This window comes from Nomascus leucogenys, chromosome 3, assembly GCF_006542625.1.
Source record: "Nomascus leucogenys isolate Asia chromosome 3, Asia_NLE_v1, whole genome shotgun sequence".
NCBI lineage: Eukaryota > Metazoa > Chordata > Mammalia > Primates > Hylobatidae > Nomascus > Nomascus leucogenys.
In genome coordinates, this window is record NC_044383.1 from 34,280,246 (window position 1) to 34,297,831 (window position 17,586).

The window sequence follows — 17,586 nt, forward strand, 5'->3', positions numbered from 1 at the left end:
TTATCTATTCAGATAAAAAAAAACTGAGTCTTAGGTTCAATAACTTGCCTAAAATTGCTTAACTCCTAAATGAAGGAGCCAGGGTCTGAATCCAGGCAGAAACCCAACTCCTAATACTGCCCTACACAGTTTTCCTAGGAGAATGAATCAGACAGGGCCTGATGCATGGTACATGCTCAGTAAATGTTTCCTTTCCCTGGCTGTGTAAGGAGGTCGGAGGTTTAACGCAGGGGCTGCAGTCCCAGGGCTCCCCTCAGCCAGCTTTCCCTGGGCCATCCCAGTGCCCAAAGGCAATGATCCCCCTTGCTGCACTGGGCCCAGGTGGCCTCCCTGACCTGCTCTTGTGGGAACGGCTGCAGGAGACAGCGTGAGCTGCTGTGTGCTGTGCTCCTCGAAGTCAGTCATTTCTTCCTGGGTGAAGGCCAGCTCCTCCATCCTCAGGTATACTACCTCGCTGGGGCTTCTCAGCCCGTCTGAGCGGCTGCCTGGGGAGGACAGTGAGCGCATCACCTCTCTGCTTTGGAGAAGACCCAGGGCTCAGGTGGTGTGAGCCCTGGGCAGGGCTAGAAGAGGAAGGCAGGGTCGTCCTTATCCCACACCAGCCCGGCCTGCCCGTCTGCCCAGCTGACTTACACGGCAGGCTGTTCCTGTTGTTCAGGAGCGTGATGGCGGGGTCATCCTTGGGGGTCTGGGGTGTGCCCCGGGTTGTGGGGGCCTTAGTGGAGTCCCCGTCTGTGAAGGCCTCCATGTCGGGGGACTGAGGTGAGCTGTCCATGTGGCAGGCAGTGAGTGCGTTCTGATACTGCTGCCGTGTGATCTGGAAGGAAGAGGGCAGGAGCTTAGGAGCAGCTAGGCAGAGACCTGCTGATGCAGCCAGCCTTCCCAGGCTCAGGGGCAGCCTCGCTGGGGTGCTTGGAACCCTCGGCCTCTCAGGCCTGAGATCCATGAACGGGGGCCTTACCCACACTGTAGCAGTCCAGCAGGGACAGTGAGGGGGCCTTTTGCTGGTCTGCCACCAGCTCCCACTGTTCATTTTTATTGGCACCTGGAAGAGCCAAACCTTCTGAGACCCTGGAGAGGATGGAGGGCATCTTCTGAGAGCAGGGTGGGTGCCCATGGAGAAGTTTAAAACACCCATTTATACTATTGCCAAAGGCCCAAAGGGTCAGTCGGGGGTGACTTGGTGAGAATAAGGTAGGACTCCAGCAGGGAAGCTCTCATGCCCCAGGTCTCAGTGTTGGGAAGCTGGAGGCTAAGGCCTGAGAGAACACGGACATTTCTGATTTGGACTAAGTCCATCCCTGGATGTAGGGTCATGATCCTATGCTGGCTAGGACAACATCAGGGAGGTTTCCCAGCTGTCTCCTCAAATCACAGGAGTCAGACTTGTTACTGTCCTCATGGAGAACTGTGGTTCCATGCCATAAAGCATAGAACATACCATTTTGATCTGAAAGTGAAGGCATCTGGAGGGTCAGGCTGCAGCCAGACCAGACAGGAGTCTCCACTATTCCAGGCAGGAAAAATATGGATCAAATATCTCTTCTAAAAGGCAGGAGAGTGTCTCTGTCACCCCTGTTCTCTGGATGTACATAACAGACTGGCACTGTGAATCCTTGCTAGCAGTGAAAACAGACTAGGTTGTGTGCCACCCAGTACCGGAATGTGAAACCGCTCATCAGCGGCTGGCACTGGGGGAAGGATGGAAATGGTACACGGCATAATATCCTTCCCAATCATACCATCTCCTAAAGCATTTTCATCCCTCCTTCACTGCATTAGCGCTAGAGAATGGACAAAACCACAAATTCTGCTCATTTTGCCTTCTGTTTCCTCTGGGGCAGAATTGGTATTACATGTTGAAACAGAAAAGATTTCTGCTGGAAATAGGAGAGGGGATGGTTAAGGCTTACACGTTGGGACGGAGAGTAGTCTTGAAGTTAGCTTTGTATCCAGCAAGGTCTCAACAGTGGCTCCTTGTCAACTACTGACAAGACCCATTATTTTACTGGACACGATCAATCCTTTCTTTAACAAACTTCAGGATATTTTGCAAGAGAACCAAGCAAATTCTAAGCACAACTAATCTAATCACAAAACACCAGTTAAGAATGCATGCCTGGCCAGGTGCAGTGGCTCACGCCTGTAATCCCAGCACTTTGGGAGGCCGAGGCAGGCGGATCACCTGAAGTCAGGAATTTGAGACCAGCCTGGCCAACATGGTGAAACCCAGTCTCTACTAAAAAATACAAAAATTAGCCAAGCGTGGTGGCAGGCGACTTAATCCCAGCTATTTGGGAGGCAGAGGCAGGAGAATCGTTTGAACCTGGGAGGCAGAGGCTGCAGTGAGCCAAGATTGAGCCATTGCATTCAAACCTGGGGGGTAAGAGCAAGACTTCTCTCAAAAAAAAAAAAAAAAAAAAAAAAAAGCGTGCCTTTTTGCAGAGCATATGGGACACACACATGCAGAGATTCCAGGCCTGCAATCATACTACTGCCCATTTGAGTGGGCAAATAGAGTTTTCTCTTGATGGTTTAAATCAGTGATTCTCAAACCTCAGCATCAGAATTATCTGAAGGACTTGTTAAAACAAGATTGTTGGGTTTAACTCTCAGAGTTTCTAATTTACTAGGTCTGGGGTGGAGACTGAGAATTTGCATTTTTAGCAAGTTCCTCTGTTCCTGGTGCTGCTAGTCTGGAGATCACACTTTGAGAACTGCTAACTTAAGACCTAGTTAAAATCAGATACAGGTACTACACAGGTTTTGGCTTTTTTCTTCTAAAGGATTTTAAAGGACAAAGCAGCAAAGTGTTAACAACTGGCTTCGATATTTTTCAGGTTAAAATGGTATGTTCTATGCTTTATGGCATGGAACCACAGTTCTCCACTTAGCATTTATCCAAACTCTTCAATCGATTCAATGTTCTTATTGAGAACACCTGACTTTTGCAACTCCCTCTGTTGGGAAGTGAGAAGTCAGGTTCCAAAATTGCCCCTAAAGATGAGGAAATTTGGCTCTAACACCAAAGGATGGGAAAATTCCCTAAATGACACTTGGTAAGCCCAGTAAAGCAGTTGATCTTACTCTATTTGGGTTCTTTAGTTATTTAGCTTTGGCTTCTAGTTTAGTCAAAGGCCAAATGTCCCTTCACCTAAGAAATATGGCAGGAAACACACTGCCAAGAACTAAAGTTCAAGTCCCAATTTTACCACTTTCAAGCCGGGCGACCTTGGCCAAATATATATACTTTTTTTTTTTTTTTTTTTTTTTTTTTTTTTGAGAAGGAGTCTCACTCTTTCACCCAGGCTGGAGTGCAGTGGCACGATCTCGGCTCACTGCAGGCTCCGCCCCCTGGGGTTCACGCCATTCTCCTGCCTCAGCCTCCCGTGTAGCTGGGACTACAGGCGCCCGCCACCTCGCCCGGCTAATTTTTTGTATTTTTAGTAGAGACAGGGTTTCACCGTGTTAGCCAGGATGGTCTCGATCTCCTGACCTTGTGATCCGCCCGCCTCGGCCTCCCAAAGTGCTGGGATTACAGGCGTGAGCCGCCGCGCCTGGCCAATATATATATACATTTTTAATCAGCCAACGGGCAAATGAATACACTGGCCACGTTGTTAACCTCTCTGATCTTATAAAAGAGGCCCAGAGATAATGAGATAACATGAGTGAATCCATTACACAAAACTGTTAGGAATGGTTGTTTAAAACATGCCCACATGCATGTCTCACCATTTGACTTTATAATGGACATACATTTCAAAGACAGCTGTCAAGCTTACCATCTCATTATGTCTAAATTGCTGATGCCACACACAGGGTGGAGGTGGGGGAAGGAGCAGTGTCCGCTCTGCCCCCAGAGTCAGTGTGACTGGAGATGCTGTGAAAGCAAGACTAGGTCTTGGAAAAATAAATCCTTAATCAAGAAAATAAAGCAAAAGAGAAAGTAGGGGAAGGCAGGCAATTCCAAGTATGGACAGTGGAGAAGGGGGACAGAAGGAAAGGGACAGTGAGTGAAGAAAGGAGAGGAGGAAGAAAGAATGAAGGGGCTGTTTCAGTAGGCTTTGAAATGGATTTCCTGGCTCAGGGCCCCTATGAGTTGGTAGACTGGCTGCGCCCCCCAAGCTGAAAGTCTCTTGGGAATGACTACTGTTGCAAAATGCTCTATATTATTTAACCAATTTATTTTTGGAAAAGTTCTGCCCAGATTTTATCTTCAGTGAGTTGTACCACTCTTTTTTTAATTTTTTTTTCTTTTTTTTTTTTTGAGATGGAGTCTCGCTCTGTCTTGCCCAGGCTGGAGTGCAGTAGTGCAACCTCTGCCTCCCAGATTCAAGCAATTCTCCTGTTTCAGCCTCCTGAATAGATGGGACCATAGGTGCACACCACGACGCCCAGCTTATTTTTTTGTATTTTTAATAGATACGGGGTTTCACCATATTGGTCAGGCTGATTTTGAACTCCCGACCTCAGGTGACATCACCCTCCTCGGCCTCCCAAAGTGCTGGGATTACAGGTGTGAGCCACTGCGCCCGGCCTCTTTTTTCTTTTTTTTTTTTTTGAGATGGAGTCTCACTCTGTCTCCCAGGCGGGAGTGCAGTGGCACAATCTCGGCTCACTGCAAGCTCCGCCTCCCTGGTTCACGCCATTCTCCTGCCTCAGCCTCCCGTGTAGCTGGGACTACAGGCGCCCGCCACCACGCCCAGCTAATTTTTTTGTATTTTTAATAGAGACGGGGTTTCACCGTGGTCTCGATCTCCTGACCTCGTGATCCGCCCGCCTCGGCCTCCCAAAGTGCTGGGATTACAGGCGTGAGCCACCACACCTGGCCTCTTTTTGTTTTTAAGAAACAATGATAAGCCCCTCTTGTTACCTGGAATCAAGGATCCAGGAACTCTAACCCTCTTTTTAAGCACTGTCAGGGAGGAAAGGATGGGAAGAAAGTATTTTTGGTAACAATGCTGAGTGAATGGGACACACTTCCTCGTAAGGTACCGAGTTCCTCATCATTGGAGGCATTCACACAGATGTTAAACCACCACTTGTCAGTGATGCTAAAGAGAAGATTCAGACAGCCATAGCCAGGGTCTGACATTAGTGGGAAGAAGCATGGCAATGTATGGCAGTGAGGCTGGGGAGGGGTAGGGGCTGGAGAGGGTCTGCACTGTTGGTAGGTGTTTATATAAAAGGAAAGGTACCGCCCAATGGCTAAATCCTCTATGTGACTCACAGCTTTAACAGCCTTGCTTTCACACAGCTTTTTTAAAAAAAATTTTTTTTTAAATCATGAACTTCTGCCATGTCAATGTGTTGCCTTAAAAGAAATTGTTGACAAGGTGCCAATGTATCCAGGGAAGCAACTCTGCTCTGCCTCTCCCAAAGGCATTTCTAGGTTCGGGTATCACTTCTTGTCAGTTCCTTCCCCTTGTTCAACAACTTATGACAACTTCTTTTAATCTAGCATAATACCGTTGAAGAGAAATGTAACGTGAGTCCCATGGGTAATTCAAAGTTTTCTAGTAGTCACAGTTTAAAAAGTAAAAACAGGTAAAGTTAATTTTAATAACATATTTCATTTAACCCAATATATCCAAAATAATTTCACATCATCATGTGATTAGTTGAAGTGATTAGTGAGGAATTTTACTTTCTTTTTCACACTGGTCTTGAAATACAATGTGTATTTTGCACTTATAGCACATCAGTTTGAAAGAGTCACACTTCATGCGTTCAATAGCCGCATGTACTAAATGGCTGTATTTATACATGGCTACTGGCTACTGTACTGGATGGTGAAGGTTTAGTGGACCGCCTAAACGGCTGTGCCCAGTTTCGATGACCTGGCCTTGCAGGGCCAGCAGCACTCCCACTACTCACCAGGACAGAACCACTGGTCCCGCCCAGCTTCTCTCTCTACCCAGTCCCTCGAATGCATCATGTCTACTTGCCTTCCATACCCGTTTAAGGGTGTCCCTTTGCATGGCATTGCCTTAACTCTCCTCTTGTTCTTTCCAAATTCCTAAAGTACATTCTCCAGCCTATTAGTGCTTAAAAAATTCCAGATAGTGGTTCACACCTGTAATCCCAGCACTTTGGGAGGCCGAGGTGGGCGGATCACAAGGTCAGGAGTTCAAGATCAGCCTGACCAACATGGTGAAACCTTGTCTCTATTAAAAATACAAAAATTAGCCAGGCGTGGTGGCACACGCCTGTAATCCTGACTACTCAGGAGGCTGAGGCAGGAGAATTGCTTGAACCCAGGAGGCAGAGGTTGCAGTGAGCCAAGATCGCACCACTGCACTCCAGCCTGGGGGACAGAGCGAGACTCCATCAAAAAAAAAAAATTCCACATAATTTTGTAATGAATTAGATAGTACCCTGCATTGGTCACTATTATTCAACTTACCTTAAGCTTCCTCTCTCTAACTAGGTCTTAATCTACTTATAAGGCAGAGGATATATTTTTATTAGATTTATATTTCTGTAGTATAGCTCATGGCACCGAGAACCATTGTTAATGCTTAACAAATACTTATCGATTAGTTGACTGAGGGAATCAAGCCACTTTTCAACAGACTCCATGTTTTTGTTTACTCTTCTTTGCAGTAGACATAACCATTTATTAGCAACAGCTTTAGTTCAAATTGTCTTCTCTATATTATAGAGTGGCCAGTTTAGAATCCAAGCACCCACTACGCTACAAAGGACGCGGAGGTCTGTTTATTCTGAAAGTAGTGAAAAGCAAGGGTGCCTTTCTGGACTTTTTGACTTAGCAGCCAAGGTGTCCAGAAGTTAACCTTTAGGCTAATGTGATGTCTCCTGTCATTTTATTTTAGAGACAGGGTCTCGCTCTGTTGCGCAGGCTGGAGTGCAGTGGCATGATCACAGCTCACTGTAACCTTGAACTCCTGGGTTTAAGCAATCTTCCTGCCTCAGCCTCCCAAGTAGCTGGGACTACAAGTGCATGCCACCATGCCTGGCTAATTTAAAAATTTATTTTTGTAGAGATGGGGTCTCACTTTGTTGCCCAGGCTGGTCTCACACTCCTGGCCTCAAGTGATTCTCCTGTCTCAGCCTCCCAAAGTGGTGGGATTACAGGTGTGAGCCACTGCACCTGGCCTCCTATCATGGTATAATGTTCTGTTTTCACTTTCAAGTGGTTTATTCAACCCTGAAGACACAATGCTGCAATCTAGGGATTTGGCCACAAGATGGTGATGAGGAATCGTGGTCAAGGTTACACAGTCCAGACTGTAAGACATCTGCCAAGTATTCTTAGCTTAATGATGACACAGAACACATTTCAAAAAACCTTCATAAGAATTCTTTGGTACCTTCATAACTTATTAACTACTATTAATCATGGCTTTGTTTAACACCTTTCCCAGATAACTATTAGATGCACCTTTCCATCTCATTTTGTAACTTATCTTGAAGTTCAATTACTCCTGGACTTAATTCTGGACCTTCAGTCTGTTGGATATAAAAAGCCCTTGTGAAACCTTCCAGCAGCCAACCACAGGGGCTTCAACCTGTGAAAACACTCATCTTGCAGTCTTCTCTTTAGCTTCCCCCAAAACTCTCATGTTAAAAAACACAATAACAACAAAAGGAAAGACGGGGAGAGATGGGTGAGGGAGGTAGATAAATGGGCAGCCTAAATAACGTCCCTAACACAGTCTAATCAATCAGGAGGAGGTAATTTTCAATGTTAATCTAAGGCAGAATCTTATATTAAAAAAAAAAAAAGAAAAGAGAAAATCAAAACAAAAAAGACACTTGTGTTAAAAAAAAGAGCTTGAACTCACAGAATTCCTTTTTGGAGAACTACCCATTTTAATCAAAGTTTTTTTTTTTTTTTTTTTTTGAGACGGAGTTTCGCTCTTGTTGCCCAGGCTGGAGTGCAGTGGTGCCGATCTCGGCTCACCACAACCTCCGCCTCCCAGGTTCAAGCAATTCTCCTGCCTCAGCCTCCCAAGTAGCTGGGATTACAGGTGCCCGCCACCATGCCTGGGTAATTTTTGTATTTTTAGTAGAAATGGGGTTTCGCCATGTTGGCCAGGGTGGTCTTGAACTCCTGACCTCAAGTGATCTGCCTGCCTCAGCCTCCCAAATTGCTGGGATTACAGGTGTGAGCCACTGCGCCTGGCCTGAAGAGGTTTTCGAATAACACTCTTTTTTTTGTTTTTTGAAGACAGAGTCTCACTCTTGTCACTCAGGTGGAGTGCAATGGCCTTGGCTCACTACAACCTCCGTGTCCTGGGTTGAAGTGATTCTCCTGCCTCAGCCTCCTGAATAGCTGGGATTACAGATGCCCACCACCATGCCTGGCTAATTTTTCTTGTATTTTTAGTAGAGACAGGGTTTCACCATGTTGGCCAGGCTGGTCTGAAACTCCTGACCTCAGATGATCTGCCCACGTCAGCCTCCCAAAATGCTGGGATTACAGGCGTGAGCTGCCGCGCCCGGTTGAATAACACTTAATTGGTTTCCACCTTCCTCTCAACTTCTCTACTTTTGACATTTATTCTTCTTGATTTCAAAATATCCAGATGGAAAGAAAAATCAAATTCTGTGCTGCTCCGCTTCACTGATCCAGCAAAGTCTTCTGTTTGGACAAAAAGGACTGACACCTACACCTGAGAACTGACCTGGGACTTGGGGTTTTCAACACTGACACTATCTCACATTGGGAAACAGACTTTTATGTTCCTTGTGATTTGTAGAATGTTCCTTTTCCTTATGTTCTAGGGTTGGAGATCATTGGCAATTTTTTTTTTTTTTTTTTTTTTTGAGGCCGAGTCTCCCTCTGTCACCCAGGCTGGAGTGCAGTGGCACGATCTCAGCTCACTGCCACCTCTGCCTCCCAGGTTCAAGTGATTTTCCTGCCTCAGCCTCCTGAATAGCTGGGATTACAGATGCCTGCCACCACGCCTGGCTAATTTTTGTATTTTTAGTACAGATAGGGTTTCTCCATGTTGGCCAGGCTGGTCACGAACTCCTGACCTCAGGTGATCCACCCGCCTCGGCCTCCCAAAGTGCTGGGATTACAGGCGTGAGCCACCACGCCCAGCCCATTGGCAAGTTTTAAGAAAATCCTTACAAACTTAATGCTAGGTAATCATCTTAGCACATTCCTCTGAGGAGTTGCCAAATCCATCTCCTGAAAGTACTGTCCAATCTGTAAAGCCTGATGATGTTTTTGCACATTGAACATGACTCTTCAAAATCTCCTTCACTTTTCTACTCCAAGCAGCAAACCAAATCTTCATACTGATTTTCTCAACTTCTGATATGAATGGTTATGGACTGAATGTTTGTGTCTCCTCAATATTCATATGTTGAAATCCTAACCCCAATGTGGTGGTATTAGCAGCTGGGGCCTTTGGGAGGTGATTAGGATATAAGGGTGAATTTCTCATGAAGGGAATTAGTGCCCTTATAAGAAGAGAGCTTGTCAGCACTTTGGGAGGCTGAGGCAAGAGGATCACTTGAGGCCAGGAGTTTAAGACCAGCCCAGTCAACATAGTGAGACCCTGTCTCAATTAAAAAAAAAAAAAAAAAAAAGAGAGAGAGAGAGTTTACTTCCTTTCTTTGCTCTCCACCATGTGAGAATACAATGAGAGGCAATCTGCAAACTACGTAGTAAGCCTTCATCAGATGCTGGATCTGCTGGCACCTTGATATTGGACTTCCCAGCCTCCAGAATGGTGAGAAATAAATATCTGTTGCTTAAGCCACACAGTCTATGGTAATTTGTTACAGTGGCCGAAAATGACTGATATAAATGAAAAGAGAAACAAACTTAAAAATTCTGGCTGTAATCACATCACTTTGGGAGGCTGAGGTGGGAGGATCGCTGGAGGTCAAGAGTTTGAGACCAGTCTGGGAAACATAGTGAGAATCCTGTCTCTACACACACACACACACACACACACACACACACACACACACCCCCACCACACTTAAAATAGAATCCAAATTCCTTACTATGGCCTAAAGATCCCAGGTGATACCACCTGTGATGGTGCATTCTCATGGAGCCTCTGCCTTTGCACGCCATGGGCCGGCACTCAGACCCAAGCTCCTTCCAGCCTCTGTTGTTTCTATCTTGAACATTCTCCCCCTCCCCTTTCAAGTCTCAGCAAAAATGTCCTTCCTCAGCCTGTCTGATAACCATTTCAAGAGCAGTCTCCTTGCCTTCTCTGCCCAATCACTGATCCCAATGACCTCTTTATTTCCTTCACAGCCCTTAGTACTACCTGAAATTACCTAGGTTACGTATGTGGTTGTCATCTTTCTCCCTCATTAGCCTGTAAGCTCCCGAAAGGCAGCAGCTTGCTGTCTTCACCACAGTACCTCAACAGTGCCAAGAACAGAGCAGGCCTCCATTCAATGTTTGTTGAATCACATACTCTATATGACTTTCCATTTCTTTCCCCACAGATCACATGTCCAACACGAAAACCAACCAGACTTAACATATTAGAGTTCCTCTTTTCCCACTTTTTCCCTACCTCCCCTTCTGGGGAACGTCTGCATTAGCAATGAGAAGCCTTCAGGGATGGAAGCTATGAGGAGCAGAATTGTGGGCTATGGTTTTCTAAGGTTTAACCTCCTTGTCACGTTAGACTTAAGTGTCCACAGTCATATGCACCCATGAGCATTGCTCGGTCAGCTCGTAAAGGCACTTCCCCCGGGTTCCTTTAGCTCCGATGTCCTACCACTCACTCTAAAGCCCACTGACTTCAGGGCTTGGATTCTGGAGGCAGAAAGACCCAACTTTGAAGCCTGGCTGTGCCATTTACTAGACATGTGACCTTATACTCCTCAAACCTCAACTCTTCATCTAGAAAATGGGAATGACAGCGATACCTACCTCATAGGGTGGCTGTGAGACTAAATGGATAATTCAAACAAAGGACTCAGTAAAGTGCCTTGCACAGTTTATTGCAAAAAACAGTTATTGTCTCACCCCATCCCCCAGGTTCTATCCCTCCCTCTGGCAACATTCCATGGTTACTTTTCAAGGTTACTTTTATAGGCTGATGTCAGTTTTAACTCAGGGCTGTCCACAAAGTCCTGAAACACAGAAAGCCGACCAGCACACACCCCTCTCCAAATAATGAAGGCGTGTGTTCTAGAAAGAAGGACCTTCTTCCACCCTGGTGATTTCAGTGCACCTCTCATGACCCAGCCTGCAACTGTACAACAGCTACCAAGTGAGCTCACTGGGTGTTCTGCTGGCCTGGGATAAATGGAGCTCTAGCTAGATCTCAGGACAAAGTTTGTCATGGTTTGCAGAATACTAGGAAACAAAACAGGCTGGGTGTGGTGGCTCACGCCTGTAATCCCAGCACTTTGGGAGGCCAAGGCAGGTGGATCATGAAGTCAAGAGATCAAGACCAACCTGACCAACATGGTGAAACCCCATCTCTACTAAAAACACAAAAATTAGCTGGACGCGGTGGCGTGTGCCTGTAGTCCCAGCTACTCAGGAGGCTGAGGCAGGAGGATTGCTTGAACCTGGGAGGCGGAGGTTGCAGTGAGCCGAGATCATGCCACTGCACTCCAGCCTGGGCAGCAGAGCGAGATTCTGTCTCAAAAAAAAAATAGAACCTATGGAAACAAGAGGAAAGGGGAAAATGTAAAGGCTCCTGTGTGATGCCAATCCCAGTGAGGGGATGAAGAAACAGCTCTCCTCCTCCTTAATTATGAGGCCATGAGCCTTTTGCTACCTCTCTCCTGGGCACTTGCACATGGTTCTCTTCAAATAGCTTAGTAATTTTCAAGGGGTCCTACTAGTGACTACAAAAGATTTTCAGTTAACAGACAGGTCAAGTTGTGTTTTAGACTTTAAGGTATAAAAATATATTATCATATGTAAAAGTATAGCATGGTTTCTTCTATTTAACCAACAGACAGGCAGATGTATAGCATAGTTTCTTCTATATATCACTTGGTTTATTAATCACCTGCAAACTTATCTTAGAAAAATCTTATCTTAGAAAGACCAATGAACAAAATCAAACTGATGCCAATGGTAGGGGATCCAAAGGAAATGATTCTGGTAGCAACTTGTGTCAGGCAAGCTAATCTATTGCTTTGTGCCTCATTTCCCCACATGAAAAAAGGGGGCCAGGAGATGTTAAAAGAGTGACAAATAATGAACAGTCCTAAAGCTTACTGAAAACAGCCTTTATACAGCCAGTAGCAGTTACCACCCAGCACTGTATTGGAACACAGGGGAATGGTGCGCACATCCCGCCTAGGAATGGGGGTGGTCTTCTTGTCCCGCTCACCCAGCCAACACTGCCCACTGGGAGGGAGAGGATAACCTTCCTGGGGGAGTTACCTTCACAAACTGCACATCGCTGAGGATGTGGACTGAGTAGTCAGGCATGTAGAGGTTGTTGTTGCTGCTGTACAGCTGAGTGTTGCTGCCCCCAAAGTCACTGCGCTCTCGGTTTGGAGACTCAGAACGATTCAACCCACTGCAGCGAGAAGGGGACCGGTTTACTGCAGATGGTGAGAGATGGAGAAAAGACAAGGAGGGATGGGTGGGGAGGAAGAAGGGGGAGGGAGGGAGACAGGAAAGGAGGGAGAGATAGGTGTTGTTTACTGAGATCCCATACGACTTTCAGGCAATGGTAACACTGGGTGGTGGTGATGAGCCTCACCCTTCCCACCAGAGCCCGCGAAGGAGCTGAGCTGCTTTGTTGATGTTTATTCCTAAGAGGAACAAATACTTAAGACAAACTCATGGCTCCCTTCCACTCAGCTGCTCCCCACAACCTCTCCCAGTGAGGAGCTAGAGCATCTGTTTTCCCCAGACAGCGGGGACGGGTGGTTCACATCTTCCTTGGTTCTTGTCTTCAGGTTAGGTGCACAAGGACCCCGAATGAGATGAGGTCAGTACTATAGGCATGGCTTGCTACCCTAGACCATGTGCCCCTCTACCATGGTGAGGTATTTTACATCAACTCCAATCACAAACCTTATTTTAGAAAGGCCAAGGCCTTGGGTGTGCCCTCAAAACCATCTGTCACAGCACAGGCAACCAATCCTCATGTGGCCATATATTTTAGTGGGAAGAACTCAGGCCTGCCCCCACATTGGCAGGGCCTGGGACAAACGGAAGCCCACAAACCACAAGGATAAATATTTTTAAGTTAGAAATTACATTGATAAATGGTAAAAATAGGCTTTATCCTCTTCCTTGACAAATGTTCATAGCAACCATGCCAGAAAACAGAGCTGTGGGTGGATAGCCAGCACTGGCCCTAGGGCTTCTGGACCCCTGGTCCCCTAGGATTGTTTGGGTGGGGATTCCAGGATTCTGGATATCTGAAATGTGGTTTAGAAGGGAAGACACAGGCTCTGGCTCAGCACATCCCTTTGGCCCTGAGAACTCTTTGCCCCATACAGATGGGCTGGACTGAGAAGGGCCACAGTGTGGGTCTAGGGCTGGGCTCCCTCTTGCAGAGGCCTGAGGGGGGCACTGGGATAATCTGCAGGCCTTCTGTCAAAGATCTCCTGAATGCTTAGCCAGATTCTTTTCACATTTTTAAGAAATACTTCTTGGAAAAGTTCAATTAAGACCATCTCACTTGTTTTTATATGAGCTGCCCTCTCTAGGAACAACAGAAAAGAGGATACCAAAGGTGACTCCAAACATCTTCTCAACTGTGGAACTACCCCAAGTGGTAGACTGCAAAGCTCCCCCAATCCTTCTGCTTCTTCCAAAAAAGGGGATGTGGAGGCTGTCAGCTTCTCTTAACACAGATTTAGCTCAGGGGGCTCAAATGAAAAATCAGATTCTTTATAGATTCTGCTCTTTCAGGGTAGAACCTTGGGAATGTAATCCTGTCTCTTGAGATAAAGCAAAATATTTGATTAGACTCTATTTGGAATGAGTCATGGAAGGTTGATGATCTATTTAGCTGCCAAGCTGTTGTCTGGCAAACCATGTAGCAGAAAGAGTAAAATAATAGGTTGAATCATTTTCTCATTAGAACCATAATCATCACTGTCTTGATCTGATTATGGAATTAAGGAGTCCACTTCCAATCTTCCCCCTTCTCAGTAAGTGTCATCCACTTATATGCAGTTCCTGAAACCAGAAACCCCAGGATTGTCCTTGACTCCTGCCGCTCCCTCAGCCCCACATGGAGCCTTGCTATCCATCTGACATAATGAGCCCATCGGTCCTATCTCTGTCTCCACTCAAATCCCAGCTACCTCAGCCTCACCTGGACCACAGTCTCCCCACTTAGAATCTTATAATCTGTTTTCACCTCAGCTGCCAGAATCACATTTTTAAAACACAAATCAGCTTCCTGTTTTGTCTGAATAAAATCCAAATTCCTTGCTGTGACCTGGCCCCTGCTTTCCCATCTGATCTTATCTTGGGACCTCCTTTCCCCTCTCTTGCTTTGCTTTAGCCACTGGCCTCCCTGGGCGTCCTTAACCATGCAGGCTTTCCCCACCTCAAGGAATGCCATTTCCCCTTCCTACCCCACCTCCTCCCGCCTCAGTTAATGGCTGTCTGCTCCTCAGTCACTAGTTCTCAGCTGAGGCACCACCTTCTCTGAAGAACTTGTCTGGTCACCTAAGAAGATTCCTCCTGTTCTCCTCTATCGTGACCCCCGTCCATCCTTTCAAAGCACTTTCACAAGTATTAATTACATATTAGTAACTACTTGTTACATCTACTTAATTCAACTTTTAATTCCACGAGGGCAGAGACCTTGTCTTCTCTGGTTATCCTCATTGTACGCCCAGCATCTAGCACAGTGCCTGGCCTAGAGAAGGTACTCAAGGAAAACGTGTAGAATAAATGAATCAGCACGTCAGGGTCCCACAGGGTGATACAATGACTCTTAAAGTTTATAATCTAAATTCGTTTTTAAAAAAGGTTTCAGAGCTCTTAAATCATCACAAAGCTAAAGTCATTAAAGCTCTTAAATCATCAAACTAAAGCTCTTAAAGTCACTAAAGCTCTTAAATCATCACAAACCTAAAGTCATTCTGGGGAAGCTGACTTCCCCAAGAAGTGAGGGTGGGGAGCAAGACACTCCAGAAATGTGGCTGGATAGAGTAAAATAGTGTGCAACTAGAATCGAAGGGCACCAAGAAGCCTCAGGCCTTGACCCAGTAACTTGAGGAAGAGGCCACATGGAGCAGCAAGACTGTTTGTTTAATAAGGGCATGTGAAACAGGGGGTCCTGAAGTCAGGTGCCTAGGGCCCTACCCATCCACTGTATGATGAAGGACCAGACCCTTCTCCAGAGCGACTAAGAACTGACAGGACAGGGACAGTGATGGTGCTGTAGAGGACAACATGAAGCACCAAGGCGATTGTAAAAAGCAGTAGTGTTGGGCAGAAAAAGGTACATTTCACTTCTGGGCCTGATTCCTTGAAAACAAACTGATGAGTTCTTAAAAATAGAACTAGCATTCAAGCCAGCAAGCCCACAACCGGGTATCTACCCAAAGGAAAAGAAATTACGTAAAAAAGATACCTGTACGTGTATGTTTCTTGCAGCACTATTCACAATAGCAAAGATACAGAATCAACCCAAGTGTCCATCAATGGATGACTGGATAAAGAAAATGTGATTTTGTATATATATATATGTGTGTGTGTGTGTCTGTGTGTGTGTGTGTGTCTGTGTGTCCGTGTGTGTGTGTATGTGTGTACACACAATGAAATATTACTCAGCCATAAAAAGAATGAAATCATGTCTTTTGCAGCAACATGGATGGAAATAGAGGCAATTATCTTAAGTGAAATAACTCAGAAAGTCAAAGACTGCATCATTTCTCTTGTAAGTGGGAGCTAAATAATATGTACAAGTGGACAAAGGGAAATAATAGACCTTGAAGACCCAGAAGGGCAGGAGAAGGTGAGGGATAGAAATTACATAATGAGTACAATGTATACTATTTGGGTGATGGCCACACTAAAAGCTCAGACTTCACGACTATGCAATATATCTATGTAACAAAAATGCACTTGTACCCCCTAAATCTATAAAAAAAAGAAGAAGAGGAAGCAAATTGATGAGTTCTGGCTTGGCCAGACCCATTTGTGGCTATTTTAGGGTGGTGGCTGGATAAGTCTGTGTTCTTTCCTCCAGGCTAATTGTTGCAGAAAAGTGGGGCAGACAGTCCTGCCCAAGAGTAGCTTCTTTGGCCCCAGTGCAGCATCTGGAAAACCATACCTTGACCTGGTGGGTTTTGACCTCAACTCAGTTTGGACATAACCAAGGGAAGACAGTGTGAGCAGGGCTTGTGGCTTCAGCTGCCCAGAGAATCACCACCATTCCTCAATAATCCTCCACTTTGCCTGGCCAGACATGGGCTTCACACACCCTACACCACTTGTTCCACATCCTCATCTCTTATGTCACAATTCAAGATATGTTCATGAAGGACAACAGGGAAATAGCCCCATTTTATCTACTAAACTCCTTCCATCCGTGGAAGCCTCTCCTGTTGGAGACAGAGGCAACAGCTACATCCCAGTTCCCTCCAAAGCTCTCATCATTTCACTGGCACCCAGTGTAGATGACAACCATAGGGACTCACATGTCAAACACAAGCTACATCACTATTGTGCTGGGAGGAGGAAAAACATGTCTTTTTTTTTTTTTTAAGTAAAAACAATGCTATTGAGAGTTTATTTATAAAATCATAAAGGATTCCCAACACCAAACGATACAACTGTCTTACAAAGATCGAGTCTATAAAAGCAATTTTTAAAAGAAAAAAGAACCTTCACTCCATGAGAAGGTCCCAGCTCCTCTGAGTATTGTGTGAGATCAATGTTTTTGTGTCCTGGAGTCTGACATTCCTCAATAGGTGGGATGCTGATGACTTGGCATTTTGGTAATTGTGCACATACACTCAGAGGTTTCTGAGCAAGGGACATGGAAATGCTTTTAATAAAAAGCAGAAGAAATCAGTAACAGACAAGTGTCCTAGCAGCATGGCAAACTAGTTCAAGTTGTGTAATTCCCCTTGGCATATCCTAAGAGCACAGAGGCACAGCTTGGGGGAGTGAAGCGAGGAGGAAAATCCTAAGTATAGTGCAAGGAGGTCTGGAAGGAGACAGATCAAACAGTGATATGTAACACCAACATATTTGGGCGGAGAAGGCACTAGGGTAAAACTGGGGGCAGGGTGGCAAAGGGTATGGTAGAGGACTTCACACTGTAATTGGGGCTGGATGGAATCTCCTCTCCTTCCGCAGTAATAGTCAGGGGCCCTGAAAATCTATACACAGCAGCTCTGGGAATCTTGCTTCATTTGCGACACCTGTATCCAGGGAGCCTTCACAACCCTATCCTGGAATCAGACCCCAAGACACAGAAGTAGAATGCTAAGCTCCCATTTTCCTTATGGGGATTTGAGGAAAAAGGAGGGTTCAGGGGTTGCCTGCCTACATCTTTTGTACCATCAGTGAGGGATGAGGGGGAATGGCCTACTTTGGTCTGACTGTAATTGTGCCATGGGCCATCTCTGTTCTCCAAAATGGATGAGGAAGCTTAATTACACAGACCTGTAAGAGTACAAACT

The 17,586-nt window shown here is 45.8% G+C and overlaps 1 protein-coding gene across 6 annotated transcripts in view; it reads right to left on the reverse strand.

The window, feature by feature from the left end:
- Nucleotides 1-17,586, reverse strand: part of CNNM1 (cyclin and CBS domain divalent metal cation transport mediator 1) — a 71,812-nt gene that overhangs the window by 8,676 nt on the left and 45,550 nt on the right. For 4 of the 6 annotated variants that reach the window (XR_004029084.1, XM_030808624.1, XM_030808639.1 and 1 more), the window contains 3 exons: nt 12,359-12,522; nt 634-817; nt 336-485 (listed from right to left, as the gene is read on the reverse strand). Coding sequence is in view for 5 of the 6 variants with exons in the window: in XM_030808624.1 (XP_030664484.1) it covers nt 336-485; nt 634-817; nt 12,359-12,522 (498 nt within the window). In the remaining variant the exon portion in view is untranslated. The remainder of the gene's footprint in view (nt 1-335; nt 486-633; nt 818-12,358; nt 12,523-17,586) is intronic. The other 2 variants (XM_030808636.1, XM_030808634.1) reach the window with 1 other exon arrangement.